Raw genomic sequence first — 26,455 nt, 5'->3', positions numbered from 1 at the left:
GTGACAGGCCCTGCTGACGTACCCTCTCTGTGACAGGCAGAATCAGTTCTACCGGAGGGAAAGCATACAATAGAGCTGGGGGCCATGAGTGTGCCAGCGCATCGATCCCCAGTGGGGCATTGCGATCCGTTATGGAGAAGAATAGTGGGCAGTGAGCATTTTCTTTGGATGCAAAAAGATCCACTGCTGCCCTGCCGAAGCGCTCCCAGATCTGAGCTACCACCCATGGGTGTAATCTCCATTCCCTCACAAGCGGGCCCCCTCTGGATAGAAGGTCCGCCCCCAAATTCAGGTGCCCTGGAATGTGAGTGGCCCTGAGTGACAGAAGATGAACACTGGACCATAGCAATAGAGAATGAGATAGTTTCAGCAGGGGAAGTGAACGAGTCCCCCCTTGTCTGTTTATATACGACACCACTGTTGTATTGTCTGTCCTGATCAGAACATGATGGCCTGTTAAAGCCAGACGAAAATGTCTCAGGGCTAAGAACACTGCTAACAGCTCCAAATAGTTGATGTGAAGCCTGCGTTGTTCCTGTGACCACGCCCCCCTGATCGCGGAGCCGTCGCACAGAGCGCCCCAGCCGCTGAGGGAGGCATCTGTTGACACCACTTTGCGAAACGATACCCTGCCTATCGGAGAGCCCTGACGTAATAGCCTGGGTTCCCTCCAGGGCAGAAGGGCTGACATGCATGACGGTGTCACCGTCAGCCTCCTGTTGAGGTGGCGCGCCGCACATAGGCGGTGAGAGCGCACCCAGCGCTGAAACGCACGCATGTTCAACAGCCCGAGAGGCACCACAGTGATCATAGACGCCATCATTCCCATTAGTTGTAAAAACACCCGGAAATGAAGTTTGTGTTGCAACTGAAACAGAGCAAGGCAGCGCTGAAACGCGGCTATTCTGTGCTCTGAGAGACGTGCTCGGCTGGTAACGGAGCATATCTCCAGACCCAGGAATGAACACTGTTGACTCGGAATCAGTGAGCTTTTCTGCATATTTACTGAGAACCCTAAAGTCTGAATGTGAGACAGAACTAGTGCTGTCTGTTTCTCTGCCTGCTCGCTTGAGCTCGCTATCAGTGCCCAGTCGTCTAAATAGGCTAATATGCGAATGCCTTTCTCCCGAAGAGGAGACAGCGCCGCCTCGGCGCACTTCGTGAACGTTCGGGGAGCTAGTGACAGGCCGAACGGCAGCACTAGGTACTCGTAGGCCACGCCCTCGAATGCAAACCTCAGAAACTTTCTGTGGCGCGGAAAGATCGCTATATGAAAATAAGCATCTGTGAAATCGATCGTAGTGAACCAATCTCCCGGGCCTATTGCATTTAGCAGTTGCCTCAGAGTAAGCATTTTGAACTTGTACGTTCTTAGAAACGTGTTCAATATTCTCAGATCCAAAATAGGACGCAGTCCTCCCCCCCTCTTCGGAACGACAAAATACCGGCTGTACCAACCTGAGTTCGCTTCCGAAGGAGGCACCACTTGAATCGCCCTTTTGCTCAGAAGAGAATTTATCTCTTCCCGAAGCACCGCTGCGGCATCGTCCGACACCTCGGTGTTGATTATGGAAGAGAAGCGCGGTGGCTTTACGCGAAACTGTAGTCGGTATCCCATAGCGACTGTGTTTTGCACCCATGTCGAGACTGCGCATGCGCGCCACTCGAGAACGTGGGACGCCAACCGGCCCGCATTGGTTTCTGAAAGGGGTCTGCTGCCCCCTGGCGTTTCGCCAGAGTGCAGCCTCATCGATGGCACTGGGCTTTTTTGTTTTGCAACATTGTAAACAGGAAAATTCTTTATTGGTTTTAATAATGTAACATTCACATGATTTACAAAATGCACCATTTTTGGGGCAATCACACTGCAAACATCGAGGGTACTTGCTGTAAGTCCCTGAGAACTTTTTAACACGCCCCAACTGGGGTTCATAACTCGAACATAAGCACTTGTGTGTGAGGGGGGGGGATTGTGCTTGGGAGACTGTGTTAGGGAAGTGCAGCGCCGTTTGGGACTGATTTCCTGAACATAACGTAGCGGCCTCTTGGGCGGCATTGAGAGAGGAGAAACAGTGTCTCCCTGCTGCCAGAGCTCCTCTCTCTTTAAAATCCGAGCTAGGAGGAGTGAGGATTCTTCCTCCTAGTCGCTGAATCCTTTCGGACGCCCGGTGGGGGGCCCATACCCCAGGCCGACTGCCGTGGGTTTTGCCTGGGAGGCTGTTGTTTCACCGGTCGAGAGCTCGAGCTAGCTGCCGGCGGTGGTCTCTTATGAGGTGGTCGCGGAGTGTTCATACTTCGAGCCTGTTTGGGCTTCACCTCTCGTCGCGGAATAATGTCTCGCAACGCTTCGGCCTGTTTCCTTCTGAAGTCAAACTTTGCCTGAATGGCATCGAGTGACTGGCCGAACAAACCCTCAGCAGACAGCGGTTCGTCCAAGTAGACAGCCCTGTCTCTATCAGGAATGTCAGAGAGCGTGAGCCATAAATGCCTCTGTGCTACCACTGCGCTCGCCATCCCTCTCCCGAGGGAAAGAGCCGCACAACGAGACATGCGCAAAATGTAGTCTGTCGCTGTCCTGACCTCGTTAAGCAGCGCACAGAACGGGCTCTCCTGAGGCACCAGTGAGCCGAGCTCTGCCAAACACATTGCCTGATATGTTTGAAGCAGCGTAGCGGAGTTGAGCGCACGAGCAGTGCCCGCTTGAGCGCGGTAAATCTTCTCCAGCTGGGCAGAGGAGAATCTACAATGTTTAGACGGAAGGAGAGTAGGTCCAGACACTCCATGATTGTGCGAGGGTGCCAAATAAGCAGCCAAAGATGGCTCCATTGGCGGTGGGCTAACTAGCCCTGCCTTCTCAGCTCCGTCTAATTCCAAATATTGTCCGTAACCGGGCACTGATACACGGGTCGACAGCGGCTTGCTCCATGACGACGTTAACTCACCGACAAAGTCGGGAAACATGGGCAAGCAGTTCTTAACTGTTGTCGGTTCCGGGGGAAGAAAAAATCCCGCGAACCTTGACGGTTTTTGAGCCGGCTGCGGGGAGGGCCACTCCACCTCCAGCTTCTCGGCCGCTCGGCGGTAGAGAGCAAAAAATGAAGTGTCGTCCCGAGCGGTTAACGCAGTAGCAGCGGAGCTCTGAGCAGGCGGCACAATTTCATGCTCGTCCTCCGACAAGCCATGCATTTCTAGGCCGATGTCGAGCACGTCATCGTCCTCGAAAGCATGCTGCTCGGTGCCTGGCTGCTGGCCAGCGCTGTAGGAGAGCCCACGGTTCTCCGAACCCTCGAGATACTCCATCTGGTCCGCCCAGCTAGGTGCGGGGACTTCTGACGAAAATTCCTCGTCAGCAGACACAGGCGAAGCTGGGACTGCTGATTCGGAAAGGAGGGGGTCCTGCTGAGCGACTGTATTTCTCCCCAGGGTCCTTTCCACGAACGTGACCCGTCTTTCCAGCGTTGAACGCCGGAGCTGGCGACAGAGCTCACATGACTCTGGCTCAGCTAGAGCTCTCCTAGCATGGAGAATCCCCAGACAGACGGGGCACGCTTCGTGCTGGTCCTTTTCGTGCAAGGAGAAACCGCACTCCTGAGGACAGGGGCGAACAGCGGACCTCTTCTTAACTACATTAGCTTGCATGCTCATCTTAGCCAGCGCTGTTAGCACAGCTAAACAGAAGCCAACTAACTGAGATGTCGCTAATGTTCTGACTGTCAGAGAACTTAAAAGTCAGCGCCCCGCGGGTAGACGACTCACCAAAATGAGGCTGTTGTCGCTAACGCCAACAAGAGCAGTTAAGCTGATTTTAAGCGCAGTCTTTCAACGTAAAACGTAGAGTTTACTAGCAGCACCTAGAAAACTTCTACGGAAAAGGTGTTCACAGCGAGGTGAAGAGCGTAAGAACTGAGGGTCAACCGTGGCGACGATGGTTTATAGGTGTAGGCGGGGCTACACCTACGTCACCACAGGTTTGCCTGCCTTTACGGCGTGAATAAAGGTGGCTTCAGCCAGGACACGAGAGGGCGTGATATCCCATACTATATGTGTTGTACCGAGTGAATCGACTGAAAGGGAACTAATAAATTTGTTTTAAAGCAAGTGTTTACAAATATCGTTCACAGATGCCAAGGAAGAACTTACTGGGCTTAGAAAAAAAAGAGAGAAAAGAAATAATGAGATAAGCCAAACCACAACTTATGATTACAAAAAAGAGGTGGTCGTACTGCACCTCTTTAAGGTCATTGTCCAGCCCGAGATGATCAGTCTGCTGTCTGTGCCAGTCCCTCCGCCGCTGAGCCGAGCCAGTGCGATTAGACCATCTGTTCACATGAACATGAGCACACACACACACACACACAACATAGAATGTACAGTAACAATAGAACAATTCGACAGACCTGGCCTTCACCTGTTTAGTTGGTATACACTATATGATTAAATTAGGGATGTTCTGAAACTGTACAATTTTTACGTACAAACTTAAATCAAAGCGACACTCCACACTAGCTCTGCAGAAAAAAAAAACGGCCATCTATCTTTAAACAATAGAAATGAAGCGCACAACTAGCAAGGAGGAGTGAACTAATTTTTACCAGTTTAAAAGAAAATCTGAGCAATCATACTGATCTAATCAGATCTGATATCCAATAGATCAGGGGAAAAAAGTTTTAAAAGTGGAAATGTTACCCTTTTTGACCTTTACTTTCATTATATTTATATCATATTTTAACTTGACTTGTTTTCCATTTGTATTGAATTTATTAGACTCATAAATTATACTTTATAGACTGTGTAATGTGTGTGTGAAAGAGTTTAAATTTAAAAATGGAGAAGTTTAAATGGAATTGGTATTGTATTGTTGTAAGACTCAGAGATTTATATGGAAGACTGTTTTTGTTAGTTCAAAAAGTGAATCCTAATCCACAAGTACTTTTAAAAATTTGAGCACTAAAAGTCTCTGCACGTGTTCCTATTAAAGTGCCACAAAACAATTCAAGCTAATTTACCAATATCACTGTAACGTTACAGGTTATTAAATTCATTCATGCTTTGTTGTTTAAATATTTAAAGAACTATCACAAACATGCTTGATGTACGAGACACGATAAACCAACAGTATGTCTTTCTATCACAATCATCAACACTATTCATGTCATTTTATCTAGGCTTTGCACTAACTAATCCCACCTGTCAGCTCTTCATCACATGTTCATTAGTGTGTGTGCTGCAGTGAGGCAGGTTAAACAGCGTGGATGGACTCAATGAAAAGATGGATTCTGACCACACTCACTTGTTGTTGGTTGGGCCTGAGGCGAGGACATCCGACTGCAATTTAGGGAAGAAGCCCTGCTGGTATTTGCCTTGGCCGATCTTCATGTCTAACAAGTGCGGATGAATGGCTGTGTGGTCGATTTTCATCAGCCGTTGCTCTATGGCTTGAGCTGGAGAGCAAAGAGGGTGGGGGAAGAAAAAGCTTCTGGATAAATGTTTTTGAGCCTTGAGCCAAATCCTGCACTATTCATCTCTTTTAAAATCTCTTTAAAACAACAATACATTTTTTTTTTATCAGATTGACAAGAAAAGGGAATGTTTCAACCCAATGTTTCAAAGACTGATGGCTTGTGACTGCAGTCTCTCAATTGCTTAAGACAGAAAAACAGTTTTCTAGCCTTCTCACACACAGCATGACTTCTGATCAATACCTGCTATCTGAAATCACCCAAATGAGGATGAGTCTGGTTCTTCTCAAGGCTTATTCCTACTGCATCTCAGGGACTTTTTCCTTGCCACCGTCATCACTTTCCTTACACTTAAACTTGCTTCCATATTTTTTTAATTCTGTGAAGCTGCTTAACTGCTGCTTTTAACAATAAACCATTGTTAAGAGTGCTATATAAATAAAACTGAATTTAACTGAAAGACACACGCCCATTTATACTCTGTAATGATGCTTTTCTGTGCAGCACTTGGCAGTGTTTCAGAGCACTTTAGAAGCTGGATTCGATTAATAACTCAGACTTTTATCCTCCCACACTGCAGCATGAACAATTTTCTCTTCCTTTTAACATATTAATTATAAATGATTACTTATTTGGACTGCTAATTTTAACCGCCGAAAAATGCCCCATTCTCTATTGCTGGATATAGAGGAATTATGTGGGTCACAGAGTGTTAAAGAACCCGGAGAGCTCACCGGACTCGTTGAGGAGGGTGCACCTCTGGTAAACGGTGGAGCGCAGGCTGGGAGCACGCACATTATAGAGGCGGGCCTTCTCAATGCGTCCATCAAACACACGAAGGAGGGGCTCCTTTTCCTCCCACTGGGACAAGATTTTATTGTCGATGAAAGTGGCGAACATTTGGGTCTCAATGAAGCGACACAGAAAAGGAAGGTATGGCTCTGGCTGGTCTGACAGGAAAGAAGTCTGGAGAGAGAAACCGGGAAGCAGTTTAACATACAAATAAAAAAAACAAACATCATCTGCATAAAAGTTCATCATGCATTTTCCGACATTTTGGAGTGACTAGGAATGTCTACTACCACCTTAGAGAATATCCTGTGTGTTATTTGGTCACCTTGTCAAAGTTGTGCATCTGCTCTCGGTTGGAAAGCCACGACTCCAGATCTGGCGAGTTCTGAATGACGAACGCCTCATAGTCAGCAAACATTGTGACAAAGCGAGCAGCAAACACCTCCCTCAGCTGCACATTCAGCTTGGCATTCCTCAGCTCCTCCTCCTCAATGCCTGTCCTCAATACACCAGTGTTCTCCTCACCTAAAACCTTCTGCCTGGCCACCAGCTCCTCCAGACAGGTGACCTTCACCCCTGTGCGCTTGGCTAGAGCCTGAAGGCGCTCCAGAGTCGGGTTTCCCTGCAGCAGGTCTACGACATCAGACGGCAAGTTACCGTTCCTTCCATCATCTACCAAGTTTCTCAGAGGGTCGCTCCCCATTACACGGGTTTGAGAGGAAGTAGGCGGAGATGAGGGAACGCCCCCTTCTAGGGGCAGGCCGTGGCTCAGGAGCAGCTCACTGAGTTCCTGGATAAACTCAGCCTTGTTGGGGAATTGTGGGAAATCCTCAGGCAGCTCTAAGCAATGGTTGTCAATATCCACAAAGCAAAGGTTTGCCTATAAAGAGAAAGAGATTTTTTCTTCTCTTGTTAAAAACAAACTATGAGGGGTGTTTAAGTCAAACCAGGACTTTTAATTGAGCAGAATAACAAAGCACAGTTATGAGTAAAAGCTCCCTTTATTTCTCTATATAATCCACCTTTTTTTTTTTTTACAATTACACTAATGCACCTAACCCAGTGTGTGAATCAATATATGTATATTAACGGGGAATGTCAAGGTAACGTGTAAAACAATTTCTATTAAGAAAGCATTTGCTTTTAATCAGGCTGTTTTAAAGATAACGTTTTATACTGGAGCTGCTGGAACAGAACCACTGGGATATGACATGTTTGATATCACCCTCACTGAACATAATAGTGCGATACACAACACAAACAGTGCACACACTGTCTATGTCGTAGTGCTTGCCCAGTCACCTCTTGAGGCAGTTCCAGTTTGGAGCGGTCCGTGCCCTCCTTCGACTGTAAGCCCATGACGTAGGGCACAGGGGCATCCAGGAAGTGCAGCAGGGAAGCAGGCAGGATGGGCACGTACACATGCTGCCACTGGAACGGAAAGAGGAGTGTGGTGATGCCCTCTGCTACCGCCATCAGCTTCTGATAATCTATAAACACATACATCAGAGGGGAAAAAAAATCTTAAATGCTTTTTAAAAAATAGAAATCATATGCAAACATCCAGCAGAGCAAAGTAGTGTGGACAACACTACACAACACCATTTCAGCCAATAAGCTAATCAGATGTCTTGCATTCTTGAATTTACTGGACAGAGCTTTCTCTCATTGCATATGGTAGGAACATGGACAGAGTTTAACTCAGTTCAAAAACTTGTGAAAGCACATCTATAAAACATAGCCAAAGGACAGAATACCTAATTAAACAAAAACTAATTTTGAGTCTCACCTTGCGAGTAAAGCAGAACCTGCATCTCTAGCAAGACGCAGGTGAAGAGCTGCACCAGGTTCTCGACCCCCAGCAGCCGAAAGGCCTCTCCCAGAGGAAAATCTGCCATGGGCAGCTCTGCCACTCCTGGCCTCTGGCAAACGATGGGCTCGTACACACCATGGAACTTTAAGGAGCGGCCAGGAGGTGGGAGTGGGACTTCAAAAAGCACATTGTGTACGTAGCTCTCCAAAGGCAGAGGGGGCGGCTGCTGGGCCGTGACAGCCCTGTGCAGCTGGGACAGGAAGCGCTGGCATGCGTGCATGAAGGGCATCGGCGTGATCAGACACAGTGCTTTGGAGACGTACAGCGTGTCCTGCTCAGCATCGTAGCTCGAAGAGCTGCAACAACGTTGATTCACAGAACAGGCGGAGGACAAAGACTCTGCTTCATCTGAGCTGCTGGTTAATGAGTCCATACTCGATGAGGAGGATGAAGAGGAGGAGGAAGATGAAGGGCATGTGTGAGAAGAGGCGTGCTCTGCATGGTGCATCTGGTGCAAAGTCTGCATGGCAGAGCGAATTTGAGTGCTGGTCACTTCCTCATAGAAGGTGTGTACAAATCCGTAAGTGCGAGAGCCATCCTCACGTGTGATTATAAATGAGTGGAACTTCGGCGTGAGGCAGTCCTTCTGAGTGCGGAAAGACAGGCCTTTCGGCATACAGAGCTTTATGGAAAGCGAGAAAGAAAGCGAGAATTTAGGACAGTGAATGTGGAATGCCACCATAAGCTATGTTCAAAAATCTCTAATAACACTTTTGAATATAAGATAATAAGAAGTGACCGTTTAGGCGACACTTTAAGGCCTTACTTCCGGGAGAGACATTACATCTCGGGGAAGATCACGTCTTAAATGTTCTCCCTCATACACCAGATTACTGTGCATGTACATTCAAAGATTGGATCCGAAAGCAGTTTTTCAGAAAGTGCTGACGTCACAGGGAGAGAAACTGCACCACTCACGTGTTTCTTTTTCAGACTTGAGAGTGCACACTATGGGCTGCTTCAGTGCTGACATAAGCATAGGGGAAAGACTGAATAATTAATGGCTTCATCAGCAGTGTCAGGCTTCTGTTTACACTGCTTACGGAAAAATGACCTTGCAGCATCGGGACAACAGGTCAGGGCGTCCCGTTACATTCAGCAGCTCCGGGGCAGTAACATAAGCCCACTGGGAGTGTTGGCACTAGATTACAGATCTGCGCTGAAGCCCTTATTTTGTCTTCATCGTAATACAGAGAGTATCTTTGGGTAAGCATGTCAATCACAGAAGCTCACAGATGTTCAAAACCTGTGCTATGCAGTGACAGGCACTGACTGAGCTAGAAGGTTATTGACTTTGGAAGTCTAAGAGCAAGTCAACATGCATAATTCACATCAGCGCTATAATTATTTAATGCAATTTATATTACACGTCTGGGGTTTTTTAAGAGCCTTTGGTAATTTCCTCACTATTTTACATACCAACATAACTGCAAACCAACATATAAACAGCTGATTAGGGAAAGAGAAAGGTCAGGCTGCTGCTTTCCTCGTAAGCGTAGACATCTAATGCATAACTTCTCTGTATGATTTTCCCAAATGAGGATGGGTTGCCTATTGAGTCTGGTTTCTTTCTTTTGCCATTCTCAGAGTTTGTCCGTGCCACTATCAGTCTCAACTTTCTTATCAGGCACCATCAGGCACATTTCGATCAGGGACATTTGATCATTTTGATTCATACATATATTTTTGCACATTTCATACTTATTTCTATAAAAAAAAATTTGATCCTGTAAAGTTGCTTAGCAACAATGACCCTTGTTAAATTTCCTTTATAAATAAAGATAAATTTGTTTAACTTTTTCAATTATCTTTAATTATTTTTAATTAAAATGTAAAAAAAAAAAATGCATTTTTTAAACATGTTAAAACATTTAAACCTCAAGTTAGCTGCATCCAGTTAACTTTTTGGGTTCTTGCTGGGGCTTGAACCGATGAACTTCTTACTAGTACAGAGTCTAAACAGTTTTAGTTTTCCTCTATTTTCTCTGTATATGTAATGACTAAATAGTTGAGGAAAGACATGACATGAAGTAAAATAAAGACAAAAAAATCGTGGCCAAGTTTAATAATTCTGTGTGTTAAATGTACAAGTTCAGTGTCGCAAGCATTTCTGTAATTAGTCACTTTTTCTAAACAAAACAACCAGAACTGTGGGTCTGTAAAGGGGTGTATATATATACCAGATAAAGATATCTGCACTTTTTGCAACAGAAAACTCTCATAGCAGATATTACACAATAGCTGTTTAAATATACATCCAGTTTGGCTAGCTTGTGTCTGTGGGTATTTCCTCAATTGTGCATGAACATTGACAAGAACATCTTTTAGGCAAATCTCAGGCAAACTGAATGCAAGATAATATCAGGGTTGAATTGTATGGCATATGATATGTACCATGTTGACGGCATCCTGGTCAAAAGGGTTGCATTCGATGTTCTCTGGGTAATGAGCCAGAACTTTGGATTTGAAAGTCCGTTTAAGGGGACTCTGGTCAAAGTTCTCACCTAGAAACAGGAAAGAAAAAAAAAAGGTGAATGGAAATAGTGGTAACACAACACTCTTCCCCACTTAAACATTACTGTATTTAAGGTATGAGAATTTAACTTTGCAAAATAATCCTTTTTTCCAGAATCTTGGTTGTTGAGAACATTTCGTAGATATGTTAGATATGATTTAAATTAGAGCAGAGTCCATGTAAATGAGATGTACATGAGAGTACATTAGGGCATGTCATGTGCATATGAGTTCATAAATAATTTGAGCACAGGAGCGTGCGTGTACATAGCCAAAGCCGAATGATCGAAAGCAGCTCCAAGGCAGTTCTGATGTCATTTTAGGATCAGACACAGAGGGTTGCTCGTCATTCTCTGCTTGTTTTTAAAAACCTTCAATGAAAAAGAGTCCTGGATATTGGATTGCTCATACTAGACACCATGTATGGACATTCAAACAGAGCACCCACTGGAAGAAAGGACAATGCCAGATTGGGGATGGTACTGACAGCGAGAGAAAAGATTAAACAAATAGTGCACTGTGATGTCATTTGGCTCGATCTGTCCAGTGTGTTTCTGGTCATGTGACAGGGTTTGAGTACTTTTTACAGAAGCGCTAATCTGCTTAGCACTCATCATGGATAATAGCAGCACTGGTGTGGCACAGAAAGAGAGAGAGAGAGAGAGAGAGAGAGAGAGAGAGAACCAATTTTAATGTCCCAAAATGGAGCATACAAGCCCTACATACATCATTAAAAAACAAAAATAATGCAAGAAGAGAAGGAGGGTAAGAAGGCAGAAACTGAGAAGCAGGAGTTGATTTAAAATAACGAGATGAGAGTTGTATGACCCACATTTGAGCCCCGCCCCTCTCTCAGGAAGGGCTGAGAGGAAAAGAGGGAACAATAAGCTTCATGAGAAGTGTAAGAAATAGACAAAGACTAACGCAGAGTTCACACTGATAAGCGACAACTTGCAAACCTGGTGTTTTACTTTTACAAAATTAAGGCATAAAGGACATGATTTACTATAGTATAAAATTCATGTATCTTTAAAATCCATTGAAAATTTATTTGAATTTTTTAAAAAAGTATTAGCAAATTAGCAGCACAAGCTAACTGTATTAGATATAAACACGCAAAACTTTATGTAATTTCTTCTAACCAGTTTAAAATTAGATAAAACTGAGAAAGAATCTTATTTGATTTTATTTATTAACTCTAAACTGTGAGAGAGGGTTCATATTACCCATAAGCTGATTAGCAGTAAGAGCTAACTGTACTAGCTATAAACTCCCTCTCTCTCTCCAAGGGGCATCACCACCACATACATACTAGCATATGTTATGTTTTCTTCCAACTTGTTAGGAAAAAGTGAAATAATGCCTCAATCTGTGAGGGAAAAAAGGGACTCATACTTACTATTAACTGAAGAGTATCACAAGTCACCTGTACTGGCTATAAACACTCTCCAAAGGCAACCATACACATTATATACGACAGGATATGATGAAACCATTGCAGGCGCTAGCTGCACAGACCCATACTATCTTTCCTGAAAAGCCATTTAACCCAATTACTTTCATTTGTCACATTAAGCAAGTTATTCCTACCATCGCCACTGAGCGTTTCACGCATAAACATGAAAAAAAAAAAACTGATGTTTTGTTGATCGCTTCATGTGAACCCAGGAATGAAGAGAGCAAAATTCTTTCTTAAAAAAAAAAAAAAAAAAAAACACACAGAAGAAAAGGTAGTGGTTGAGGAAGTTAGGATTAGTGGTAGAGGTTAGTGAAGCCGCATGAGATGATGATGATGATGATGATGATTACCTGCTGTCACGGCCTCTGGGTCTCTGCCCTGACGATCTGCCTCAAGCCACTGGTACAAAGCTGAGATGGAGCATAACATAAGCAGACAAACAAAAATAAAACAAATGTCAAACCAAACATAGATGGAGAAGCAAAAAAATTAACAAACTAATACAAGCTAAGCATTAGCTGGTGAGTAGCAGATTAATGCGGGGACTGGAGGATGATGGGACACAAACAAAGCCTGTTTCAAAAGGTTACAGAATGTGATGAGAGTTGATTTAAAAAAAAAAAAAAAAAAAAAAATACATGATCATAACTCAGAAACCACAATTACATAATATTAGTAACCGAAACGATCTATACATAGTCTCTAAAGCTCCAGGATTTTCTTCAATGAAAACGACAGAAAATATTCACTGACACTTTATTTTTACGAAAAAGACGAGACTCCGAGTGTGCTCAAAACTTGAATTGAATACAAGTGAATGCAATCCCAACAACTTTTATAGCATCAAAGTCACTGACTGCAGTTACGAATTGAACAAAGCTAACAGTGCAAACTTTTGTCAGCTGTGGAAACCCACCAAGCACAGGAAGAAGATGCAAACTCCAAGCACACAGAGACGGGAATCGTGCTAACCACTACATCACCCTTCCAACACTTGACCCCAAAGTCTGGTTCATTTTGATCAGTGAGGACACAAATTGTTCTGCGCTCGAGAACCATGCCCCAGTCCGCTGAAAAAAGTGGTGTTAAGAATGATAACGTGTACTCGGACATGCATTGAAACTGATATTGCTTCCAACATCTGAATCAGTGCAGTATCCGTCTCCTCCAAAATTTCCATGTGCGCATAGCAAGTGCCACTCTCATCCACAGGCCCACACAGCCATAGCTGATAAAGTAGGAAGGCACACGAGAGCGTTGCTTTTGACATTTTTTTTCTGAGATACCAATAATATTAAGCAAAGAATGAAAGTTAACTTCCTCGTTCTCTTGTGTTTAATGGAAGCTCACAAACCAAGTTGGTGCATACTGCTACCTGCTGTATCGGAGAGTGTAAACAGCACAAGTGTACCAGAGAACGGGGAGCACAAACAATGTGAACACTGGCCAGCAATCAATCGGGCCTAATGTGAAAACACCCTCTGAAAGCACTGTAGTCTCTTGTTCTTGTGATGCTTTTCTGCAATTGAACCAGTTTTCAAATGACAATGTACTTTCATAGTCATAGTAAAAATTGTTACTTGAAACAGAAATATTGAAATGTGCTGGTGTGGCCTAACAGTATGCGATAACATGCTATAACATTTAATGGTTATTGTATTATTAAATGCAAAATAACTTTTAAAGTAGTGTTAAAATAATGAATTAAATTAATTAGTGGTAAAAAACTAAAATTACTTTTTTTAAAAAAAGTTTTAGTTTTTCAAGTAAAAACTGTCTAAACTAAAATTCATTAAAAGATTTAAATGTGTTTAAAACTACGGTACATTTTAGACAAAAGACTAGACCTGAATCAAAATAAGCAGCTCACATGCTCTCTCATATATGCTTGCAAAGCCCGTCATTAGACAGTGACTCAGAATGTGTGTGTGTGCGTGCATGTGTGCGTGCGCATGTGTCTTGGACAACTGAATCATTTATTGAAGTTACAAAGGCTGACCCATTTTGTCCTCGCTGAGAGAAATGTAAAGCGGCAGCAGCAGCATGACTGAAGGTTTGTCCATCACAGACACTGATCTCACAGCTGCAGGATCAAGGCAGCACATGCTCAATAAGAAATACGTACATGAAACATGATATTCAGTGTGTATGTAAAGAAATCAGAATGAAGTCTGCCTTGTTCACAATGGTTAAGGGTTCTCTGCTGCACTTCTTGTTGATTCCTCCGTATTACATACCACACATCATCTAGTTCTAATACAAGTCATGGGAGAACATATAGGGGTCGGTCCCCAGGTTTTACACTAGTTATACTGTAGTACACATCCCTATTTACGATCACCGATACAGTTGGTGGCAGTAAGCACCTGGTTGGATTTTGAGTCGGTAAAACATACAAAGAGAAGAAGGGAACAAGGAACTCGACCTTCACATTATGCCTAATGTGGCATAATGTGAATAAAAATTCTTATTTTAGAAGAAATAAATGCTAAGATGAACTAGGAAGGCATGTGAGAAGGTTCATCAGCTATAACTGTGTATTTCAGAGATGCACGCACAGGGAGGGAGATGCTGCACGCACAATGTTATGTTCTACGCATCCGCTTCCACAGTCAGGTTGGCTTTCGAGTATGATTCACACTGAGTACAGAGTACACAGTACCGCGCCCGAGATCGCCTTTTCGAATGGACTTGAGCACTGTACACACCTTGGCATGATATGGCATGTTTAGGTTTAGAGCTGCACAATTTAATCGAATATGCTATTTATTAGATTCAGTGAGGCAATCCAATGTTAGTATGCTTGTATGAGACCCCGAAATGAATGTAAATGGCTGGCTGTAATTCCTGAATAACTAATGCCACACTTTCCTCAGTCTGTTGAAATAATGCTGAAAGTTTTTACTTCACTCACATATTTAATTAATTCTATCCCAATTTGAATTCAATTTTGTTTTGTACTGAGGTCAAATGCCCAAGAAAATCTTATCTTAGTATTTACAAACTTATTATATAAAATAGTCACATATAGTTCAAAAAGTCTGAATTGGCTCGGAATCGAAAACTGACTTAGTGAAGCACTCAAAGAAAAGAAAGACTAAATTGTTTATACCACAGTCTTGCAAACATCATTATAATGCATATTAAATATGTTAACTTGTACGTTTTATAATACTGCAAAGCCTGTAGCAACAAATCAAATGATAAACATTAACTCAAAATGTTTGAACATTGGGGTTAAGTGTGCTTGGGTCCAGGCCCAAGTCTATAGTGTACAAGTAAGCACTGCTGCTGTTCCCGACTGCACAGTTTATGTTTTATTATGGACAATAAAACTGAGTACTTCAATATTTCAGTCATGATGGGAGAAAAATCAGTACCGCACAAGACTAGTAGGATCATGTTCCTGTATACTAGCTATCACTTATCTTGGGTAAAACATTTGTTATTAGCTTGAAGTCTTGAACGCGGGTGTAAAGAGCTGCTAATTAGCCTGGCAAAATAAATGCAGGAAGTTCACACCGACGTGTGACTACGGTTCAGCAGTGTGTATGGTCTAATGCTGACTTTGTAATAGGTGTAAAACTCGCCAGTCCTTGATTTACACCCCTGATTAGCAACCAAACAGATATAATGGAATGACACAGGGCCTCACGGGTAGCCTTTCAGGCTTCCTCGGCAGCATCACACAAGTCGTCATCACACTTGTTCAAACAGACCGCTTACCAGAATTCTCACGCCACAACCTCGGAATGTCGTAACGTGCTGTTGCAAAATGAGCACGGTTTCAGAAAAGCATGTGCACTCTGAGAGAATCAGCACCTATCCAGAGATCATTACAAAAATTTAATCTGCTATTGTGTACAACACTCACTCCTGATCAAAATCAGCAGCGTAATTAGAGATATCATATAACCATGCAGCATATAATTCACAATCACACCCACAAACACTGGAACAGTATTTATGCTACAGGATTTTTTTTTTTTTCAATTTCGTTAAATTGCGTTTAAATAGAACAAGACATAATTATTTAACTGTGTAATAGTTTTAGTTTTGGTCCGGATAATTGTCTGCTTAAGAAAAAAAGACAATTGTACCGAAAGGAAAAAGAAAAAACACTGTTTGAAAGTCGAAACGATTTCAATAACAAATCAGTGACATGTAAAGCAGGCCTGTGGTGTTTGCGCAGTCTTATCTGAGGACACACTTCACCTGATGAGTTGGAGCTCAGTAAAAAGAGCAAAGTCGAAAGTAGCATGCAAGGACACATACTATAAACAAGGCATTTTGATGTTCAACTTTACTTACACACTATAGACCAAAAGCCCCAGATGCCAACCAATCATATCTTTGCCAGGACAGTTTACCATTTTAATGAAAACATGCTTCACTTCTTACTTACAGCACTTTTAACAGGGGTGAAACTTGCCTTGGTATATAAAACCAAAATAGTCTTAAAGTAATTTAAGATATTATGCTTGTAATGTAAAACACAATCACAATTGATGTTCGGATAGACAAATGTCACACAGACAACCTTTCATTTCACTGCTACACACTTTAGGAAGCCTGATTTCCTCAAAAGGTGAGAGTAATAAAGCGTCTCTCGCCGAGAGCACTACACTGAGCGCTACTCTACTGCGTCTTACACAGAGACACTAATTGGGCCAGGTGTTAAAAGCCTACGTGAGCAAGACTACCTGGAGCAGGACAGGCTAAGGTGTGAAAGAAGGAGACAGCGGAACAGCAGGGGCACAAAGAAAGACGTCCTCCGAAGTAGTGTTTATGATCACAGAGCACGTGTGAATCAGACAACTAACAGCTGGTGCAGAGGAAATCCTGGGTCTGCTGCACACGTGAACAGAGAGCGAGGACACGCACTCAGAAATGAGAAAAATATCACACCACCATACGTTTCCACAGTACACAGCATGCATCCCAACATGCAACACAGCCCGGGGGCGTCCTAACAATGTGTCGGCTAATCAGTGTAGCGGCGCTGAACACAGAAACACAGACCTCCAGCAGGAGTTACAGATTTAACGAGACTGAAAACAATCAGAGTCTGGGGTTGTGTTAATGTCTGAATCAACATCACAAGTCACAAGAATTTATGCAAATATTTATACGATATGGATCTCGCACACAGACACACACACGCACGCACATACACACGCACGCACTCACAGACACAGGACAGGCGAGAGTACACCCCATTCAAGTAAAGCAGATGTGTGTCGAGCTTTATAAGTCAGGCAATGGCTACCAGAAAATAGGCACCCTCCTAAACTTGGCCACATTCACAGTCAGAGGAATCATTAAGAAATTTACAACAACTGGAACAGTGACAGACGAGGCTGGACGATGACCCAAGTTTATCTTGCCACCCCGCACAGTGAGTAGGAGGGTAAGAGAAGTTGAGAACTGCATCCAAAGAGTGGCATCTTGGGGTCAGAAAGTCTCCATAACAACCATCAGATGCTATCTACATGCCAACAAGCTGTTTGGGAAGAATGCAAGGAATAAGCATTTTCTCACCTATAATCACAAACGCGTGTTTGCTAATGGGACCGTGTGCTGTGTCAGATGTGACTAAGATAGAGCTTTTTGGCAACAAACACTAAGTGTGTCTGGCAACAAAAAAAAAAAAAACAGCAAAAGATGAGTTTGCGGAAAAGCACTTCATGCCCACTGTGTAGTATGGTGGAGGATCTGTGATGCTGTGGGCCTGTTTCTCTTCCAAACGCCCCAGTCAACCTGGTTAGGGTGCTGAGCACCATCAACTCATGAAATAAAAATGGGTTGCCTCATCCTCATCTACACACACAATTACTCATATATCATGGTCACTTATTCTCACATACACTCACACAATCATTTTACCCTCTCATACACGTCATTCTACACTCACACATCGTTTGTTCATCTGCCTTCACTAAACAAACCACTGTTGTGTCTCTGATCAGATCCCTACTTGTATTCTAGGCTCTTACAGAGTACAGCATTAGGCAGCTTCCTGTTACATCAAGTGTTTAATCTTACAAACCTCTCATGTCATGATGAAACTTACCAATCGCTGAGATTCACGTACGATCAGTACGATCAAGAGTATGAAATTCCTAAATGTAATCTATTTGTCCTTCACACCATGTAAATTTGTTTAGCTTGCATGGTGTAAAACAGCTGGGATTTATTTGTGTGTCGTGCAGAAAAGAGTAACACATATTGAATCCTGAAACTGAAAACCGAGCAAGCTATAAAAAAAGTAAACAGGTGTGTAATGCAAATTTTTCCACTCTGGCAGTCATGTGAGTACATTTTTTCTTTCTTTCTTTCTTTTTTTTAACTAGATTTAAGGTTTAAATAAGACAAATCTGCAGCCGGTTGCCTACACCTCAATGTCAAGACATAGAGAGAGAGGAGTAAAGTTTACAGACCTCAACCAAGAGACAGACACCTGTGCAATGATTAATCGAACAGCTGGACCTGTTTTTTTTAGTCCCATATTTCACTATTTCTTTACCCCAAAGTTAAGACGGGTCTCAGAGCTCGCTCAGTGTGTTAATGGTCTGGCTAAAGTACACCTCCAATTTCTTTATAATTCGGACTCGTTCTGTCGCACTCCTCCTTCAAATGCACCATTTTCAATGTACAGGTAATAACAGAGCAGAGCTATATTTTAGAGAAATCGTCTCATATGAGGTCACAAAAGGGGAAAATCTAATTGGCTTGTTTAAACCCCGGCCAATACAAACATATAAAAAGGACAAAAAGCAGGAAAATGTTCCATCCCCCCCTTCCTATTAAAGAGTGTTTTCTCAGTGCTGAAGAATGTTGTGAAACACTAAGAAAACTTCAGGTGCAGCTAATCAGCTCCAGGGCAAGTCTTGATTCTGGGCATGAGAAAGCATGTTCTCAAAGAAATTTCTGTCCAATTCCTTTTTCACAAATTTCTTTTAAGGACATAGTCTGTATTAAACAGTTAAGCAAAGTGTTTCTTTGCATAGATTAAAATCATGTGCATTATTTTAATATAGATTGTTTTTCGTTGAAACCTAATGGATCTCAGGAGTTTAGTCGGACAAGACTTCATTAGAATTAGACTGGTTTATGAAAAAGCAGGCAAATCATGAGAGACAGAGTCGAAGCAGGATTTTGACTTGGCGTCCAACAATCGTGCTGCTCATCAGAATCCAGGTATCTGGGACAAAGAAATTTCACATCTGGGTAATCAGATACTTATCCATAGTTGCCAGGGAGCAAGCTGTGTATACGGCCAAACGTTAAAATGTGATTGAATAAGCAATCTGAAAAACGAATCTTGTTTCTTTTGGCAAGCGCTTCACGTGCTTCATCATTGATGGAAACTGAGAGATGCATTTTCGTCTACATACCACAAAAGGTGGATTTCAGCTAATATTTCCTATAAAAAAATTACAGGAACCCCCACAGAAGGATAAGAACAAACAAATCATTTCAGTGTTGGCTAATAGTGGAAACGCCTGTGTGTTTATATGGTGTGTGTGTGTGTTTGCCCTCTGGGATTTAATGCATGTGTTCAGTCATGCAGGGAAATGATCAACAGGAAGCGCATGTCCCTGATCTTAACAATGAGAGCGGACGAGTGCTGTAGTCAGCTTGGACAGGAACGAATCAGGAAACAAATCTCTCCCTCTTTTTCTTTTTTCGTTCCACTCCTTACATTGCTGGATTTACAAATAAACACTGCAAATCTTATAAGTTATCAAGCCTTTGATGTGACGGCTTAGAGCGAGGGTGGACTCGTTCCTACGTCCTGCCACAAATGAAACTGAGAGTGTCTTAATCTCAGCATCAACACCATGCCATATTCTTTCAGCACTATGACTGGTTGACAGATGGTTTCGCTTATATTTCTCAATTACAACACAAATACTGTGGGTTGTGTTGAACCAATGCTGATGAACAGGCCGACCTCACACTGATCACTTTTACCAAACACTAAAAATCACCAAGAACACTCTACAGATCATAAGACAATCAGTTAATAAAAAATAAACACATCACATTACTACAGTTCTGTCCTTTGGCTTAGTTTGCAATTTGCATCTGCAAGAAAAATGTCGCTTACAGTCCTAAATACCGTTCATGGGATGCTTGGTCTACTTCAGGATCATTTGGACCTGAAGACGGAAGCTCTCGGACCTGAGGGTGACTGTGGTGTTTGCGTAAACAAAGAGAAAGATGCCCCATGGTTTGAGGCGAACGAACCATTTTTACTAAACATATAAACGCCGCATAGGTTCTAACAGATATCCCTTTGCACTGTAGATTAAGCAGGGTTTGAACCTGTGTGCTGTTGTGCAAGCATTTAGGATGTAGCGTTTTTGGAGAGCTCAGATTTCTCGTTTAAACTATACGGTCAACTAAAAATAGCATTAAACAGATGGTTGTATAATATGCATTGCCTTCAGTGCTACCTACGCTGCAATGACAGTGAGCCTCACTTTCTCTCTCTCTCTCTCTCTCACTCTCTCACACACTCAGTAAACTGTCGAATTAAAACACCAGGTGACAAAGAGATATAGATATGTAATGCTCAATCACTGGGACAGATCTCAGGCCTAAAACAGATATAAGAGAAGATACTGGTTGTGCTTTACATGATTGGTCATAGATGTTTCAACAAAAAAAGTCATGATTCAATTTGTGTTTTCAGCCAAGACATGCAACGACCAGCTTCGTCACTCAGACTGTATTACGTTACAGAATAACCGTAAAAGGTATATCATGTGTAACTTTTGTTATAAATCTTTAGATATGTTTTAAATAAATTACGCTACAAAATACAGACCACAGAAGTGAATTAAAAGATGCATACTGATAAATAATAAATGTGGGAAGGCTAGTGCTAAATATCCAGCGGCAGCAGTTTTTTGGACGATCTGTTTTGCATACGTACAAACCATCCACGAAGTCCTCCAATCCACTAACAAATCATTTACAAACTACTCAATCGCCTATACCACTCTATCCTGTGTACAGGGTTGCAGGGGGGCCAGGAGACTTGGGGCACGAGGTGGGGTACACCCTGGACACGGTGCCACTCCATTGCGGGGCACACACACACACACACACACTACTACATGCCTAATCTGCATGTCTTTGGTCTGTGGGAGGAAACCCATGAAAGATCACAGGGAAAAGAGACAGGAACTCCATGCTCACAGACCCTGAGGCGGGAATCGAACCCGGACCCTGGAGGTGCGAGGCGGACAGTGCTAATCACTAAGCCATCATGCAGCCATGGATTTACTTTCTAATATCTACTGACAGATAAAGATTGACTTTCACTAGCTATGGCTTGCAATTCCACTGCATTAAAAAGAACAAGAGGTATGTTTATAAAGGATTTATTTCCTGAAAGGTTATTATAAAAATTATTATTATTATTACATTATTTAATATTATACTATTTTCTAAAGGAGGAGTGTATGAATCGAGCTTGAGCAATCACTGGTGTGTACTGCTGGTACATAGTAGCATGTATATATATGTGTGTGTGTGTGTGTCGCAGAGGAATAACCACTCGGTTACCGTTAGGAGCAGCGCTGAGATAAACAAACCCCAGGCTTCGGGAGATAAACACAGCGCGAGCGTTAGAACCCAACTGTCTCCGTGATTTCCCCCGGTGTTACAGTAGAACCCTGATAATAACCCTGAGGAGTAGATAAAGCGTTACCCGCTAAGGCGTCCGGCTCGAGGCCCGTGTCCGTGTCCAGTCCACACAACACGAAGTAATGGGCGAAGCGACACGACGCCGTTGTGCTCGCGCTCATCTTCTCGCCTGGCTTTGTCCCGGTCGCTCCGTCTTCTTTGTGTTTTCTCTACCACCACAGTGAATCCATGCCTGGCCTGATTCCCAGCTTCGTCTTGATGATCCGACTGTCGGAGGGGAAGAAATAATGAATGGTTATTCTCACGAGAACCCCTTTAAACCGTGTGCGCGCGCACGGCCTTTAGTGTAGCTCTGTTACGTGAATACTGAAGCTCGAGGAGCGTCTCGAGCACGAGGGGCGTTTCCAAATAAAGCCTCGCTTCCAGGCCTGTGTCGTATCCCTGACTCTGACGTGACCACTGTGACGTCACAGAGGCTGTGACCAATCCGCCAGCCACTTGAACATTTATTATCTTGTCTGGGTATTATTCCAGATATCTATCTATGAATTCAGTCAAAATTAACAGAGAGTCATTCCTCCTATTCACAGTATTCATTCTAGGTATCCACAGATCCTCATTCTTCCTCCGACGATATGGGGCCCAAAAATGTATACACACTTTAACATGAAATAATCTATCCCCTTTTTTTCTGGCGGTCACATGATAGCATCTTTAGAGGAAACATAATACTACACATTGCTGCCATAATTCTGTTAGAGTTCTAAAAAAGGACATAGATAACAACTGTTGACATGTGTTTACATTTTTTACAATGAATACAATGGTATTGTATTGACCATTGGCCTTCACGGTAGTTATATATAGAAGTATGGACTGTAAAGCATAGCATGAGGATAAAATCTATGCACCTCTGGCACTTTGTTCAAGATTGTTAGAAAACCATTCCAGGTGACTAACTCATGAGCCATACACTACTTGGCCAAAAAAGGTCAAGTTTCTGTTGACCACACCTTTGCTGTGGCACAGTTATGATAAGCTTATGCAGTCACCACATTTATTTTTCCAAGCTGCATAAACCACAGTAATTTTTCTCCAAGATCTTGAATTTGTGATTAAGGTTAAGGTCTGGACACTGCAGTGGCCAATCCATGGTTGAAAATGATGTCTTGTGCTCCCTGAACCACTCTTTCACAATATGAGCCCAATATCCTGGCATTGTTATCTCGGAATATGCTTGTGCCATCAAGGAAGACCAGTGCATTTATGGAAAAGCTTGGTCATTCAGTATATACAGGTCATCAACTGACCAAATCTTTTTGGGCACATAACGTTGCTGAACCTACACCCAACCAAAAGAAGCCACTCCAGATCATTACACCGCCCCCACATGCTTGAGGCAGTAATTTTCAGCAATCTCCTTAGTTAGTTGCTTTATGCAGGACAATAATTTAATCCTTCTGAAACAGAGCAAAATCTTTGACAACAACCATAGGATATGTCTTCTTACAAGGTTGTTTAAGAAATAGAAAGCTACTTACTGCATCAGTTAAATAACTTCAGTAGTAACTTCAGTAATTATCCAGTGGACGGCTTGTAACTACTTGCTTAGTATCCAGGTGATGCTTTTTTTTTTTGTTCGGCCAGTGGGGATATTTACAAAGAAATTATAACTATAAATGATGTATAAATATACAGTATGGCTTGCAGCTACATGTCCATATTAATTGTGTTGCTTGCAATGCTAGTATCTGTTTGCTACACAGAATTTGCCAATTTGATGTCAGTAAAATCAGTACGATGAGTTCTTAAATGAAGCTTCACAAAATGTATCTTTTGGTGAAACTGTTGGCTGGGAAGCCTCAACAACTATATGAGCCATGACTACTTTAGGTCAGGTCAACCAATCACTACAGGTCAACCAATCACTTTCACTTTCAGCCTTTTAAATCTTCCAGTCTATTCATTTAAAGTGATTTGTGACTTTATTTGACACCTTGGCTGACTTAGTTAAGACTTTTTGTTCTCAAAGGAGAAAAGGCGTGAAATTTGTTATTACATAATTTTGTTTTAATACAGCATTAAGTACACCATTTGCATTATTCAGTAAAGAGCGAAAACTCTACGTTACAGGGTTTCTGGATTGCTGTAGGTTTTTGATTTTGCATTCATATATTCAACTTAGAGAACCTCCTTTTCCTGATCAGTGGATCTGAAGTCTATTCTAGAAACATTGGGCACGAGGCAAGGATACCAGTTCAGTCTAATCCCCCTACTGGGATGTTTTTAGGAGGTAGATGGAAACCCACATAGATGCAAGGAGACCAAGAATGACAATGAAACTCCAAGACAATTACATGTATCTGTGGAAAAACACAAAATTTAATTGCTTCAAAGTGCAGAATTTGTGTGAAAATATAATGTAATGTTCCATAAACACTTTATTGTAATTAAATATAATTAACAATGAGACGTCTATTATTGTTGCATTGGAAGTCTGCTAAATATCCTACTATCTCCCAGTGGCTTAAAGATGTCATGTTTTTTTTAAAACTTGAAAAAATTTAATATACATAAAGAGGATGTACAGCCAAATTTGACCTTAATTGGCAGGCATTTATTTCTTATTTTACTAGTCTAGAGGTATTGCCTGATTAAATGTAAACCTGTTGGGATGGGGGGTGTTCTTAGTTTTTTTAGTGTTTTTGTTTAGTTGTTTTTTTATAATATATTAATATATTTATTTAGAAAAATTAAGAAAGGTAAATTGTATGTCTGTAACTGCAAGTACTGCATTGTTTTCTTTTTTTCAATAAAAATGTTTGCAAAAAACAAAAATAAACAATGATAAAGTCTATCCAAAATATAGTCTGTCTATATATTCAGAGTATATACTGTATTATATTTATATGTATATATAATATAATAATATAAATATCCTGGCCACACAATATATTTATGATTAGCCACAAACCATTTTGCATATCTACTCTAAAAAACACAAAAATATAAACCAGACATAAATAAATAAATAAAGAGCTAATCCCATCTGAACAGCAAAAGTCCATGGTGGTGTGTAAGTGGTAATTTAAAGGTTGTAATGATGTAATTTGCCACCTTGAGATGTTCGACATGCGAAATGGGAGGAAATGAATAAATAAAACATTGGTACCTCTACAAGAGTGTGTTTAAGTGTGTCTTCGTTTTCTCAGTCAGAGCTTGTAAAGCTTATAAGAAAACTCCTTAAGCTGCACATTCACAGTAAAAGGCCTGAGTAGTTACTGGTTTTGTTTTGCTGAAGTGACCTTAAAACATAAATGCAACAATGTGGGCTGAAACTTCATCACAGCTACAACAGTGGACAATAGTGAATGGCTTAGCAACAAGCTAATCTTAGCAATAAATATCGATAATGCTGATGATTATTTACACAATACAGCAATTAGCATAGATACTGTTAAAGATTTAACTAGTACCCATTTATTTAATGTTTAAAGTCATTTAAAAGCAAATAACATGTAACATCTCTGGCTTTATGTAACATCTCTATAAACAGTAAACTGCAGGTGTTAAACACCTGGCTGCCCTCTTATGAGCGAGCACAAACATGTCAGACCTTTACCACAAAGTCATTTGGTGACTGGATGACGTTATATTCTCTAGTGCCATTAGACTCTGTTTCCTGGAGCCTGATTCAGACTTCTACCTGTTCAGCTGGTTCAGAGTGATGGGAAACCATAACAGGTATCCAGAGTTCAGGGACCAATGCTTTCAGTTAATTTCACTCTTCCTATTTACCAGAGAACTGTGTTTAAACATAAGCTACTGACTCACATAACTTATGACTTACTGAAAAGCACCCAGGTGCTTTCTCTACCAGGTCAAACCAAATGACCACCAAAATGGGAAATTTGACCCTAACCCTGAATTTGGCCACAGGGTTAGTCCCACATCACCTGGCCATCAGTGTATACAAGGTGGACTTATCACCAGTGTCCGAATTATTTACTTTTTTTTTTTTAAGAAAAAGAAACTTGCATTTAACACAAACTGCTTCAACTGCTACTGCCCTCTATTGACCGAAAAATGGCACATAACCATACAGGCAAATTCTTGTTGGTGCACATTTGAATATGGGTGTGATGGGTACTTCTTGACCAGTTTCTCATTCTCTTACTCTAATATTACTCACAATGGCCTGCAGCTTAAAATTTGCTAATAGCTAACTCTGGTACAAACCATCTGTTCTTATTTAAAATTTTTGTCATTCATACATGATCCATGACAAATAACCTTGTAACACAATGGTAAAATACTCAAAAGTTCTTATTTTTAATTTATAAAAAAACAAAATTATTTTTAAACATGTTCTTATGATTCTGCATTAATGACTGAAAAACATCTATATTTTAGGTTTTATTTTTTTTTAAAACAGATTTGGACATGCCTTCTTATTTAATGGTTTATCTGAATTTTTACTGTTTTCAACATTGTATATTACTACTGAAGAAACTGAAATTATAGAAGAACAAAAAATAGAATTATGCTCCTGTCGAGGGGTCACCAGAGTGGAACATACAGCAACTTGGCACAGGTTTTACTCTGGATGCCCCTCCTTATGCCCTTCCCATTTTATCCAGGTTTGGGACCGGCACTGCATCCAGTGGCTGGGGTTTGGGCTTTGGCTGGGAATCGAAC

General features: G+C 41.8%; 1 protein-coding gene across 6 annotated transcripts in view; it reads right to left on the bottom strand.

Annotated features, from left to right (window-relative positions):
* Positions 1–22,139, bottom strand: part of dennd5b (DENN/MADD domain containing 5B) — a 34,663-nt gene extending 12,524 nt beyond the window's left edge. For 3 of the 6 annotated variants that reach the window (XM_053516057.1, XM_053516012.1, XM_053516021.1), the window contains exons 1-9: positions 21,822–22,139; positions 12,448–12,507; positions 10,519–10,628; positions 8,041–8,746; positions 7,554–7,741; positions 6,577–7,131; positions 6,194–6,425; positions 5,291–5,441; positions 4,229–4,319 (exon numbers count right to left, since the gene is read on the bottom strand). In XM_053516057.1, coding sequence (XP_053372032.1) covers positions 4,229–4,319; positions 5,291–5,441; positions 6,194–6,425; positions 6,577–7,131; positions 7,554–7,741; positions 8,041–8,746; positions 10,519–10,628; positions 12,448–12,507; positions 21,822–21,918 — 2,190 coding nt within the window. In that variant the 5' untranslated portion in view covers positions 21,919–22,139. Of the gene's footprint in view, positions 1–4,228; positions 4,320–5,290; positions 5,442–6,193; positions 6,426–6,576; positions 7,132–7,553; positions 7,742–8,040; positions 8,747–10,518; positions 10,629–12,447; positions 12,508–18,170; positions 18,580–21,821 lie in introns of those variants that run through there. The other 3 variants (XM_053516030.1, XM_053516037.1, XM_053516047.1) reach the window with 2 other exon arrangements.
* Between the last annotated feature and the right edge of the window lie 4,316 nt (positions 22,140–26,455).

The sequence above is a fragment of the Clarias gariepinus genome, chromosome 2, assembly GCF_024256425.1.
Source record: "Clarias gariepinus isolate MV-2021 ecotype Netherlands chromosome 2, CGAR_prim_01v2, whole genome shotgun sequence".
Classification (NCBI taxonomy): domain Eukaryota; kingdom Metazoa; phylum Chordata; class Actinopteri; order Siluriformes; family Clariidae; genus Clarias; species Clarias gariepinus.
The sequence above is the reverse complement of the archived record's forward strand: the minus strand, read 5'-3'. Positions and strand labels throughout refer to the sequence as shown.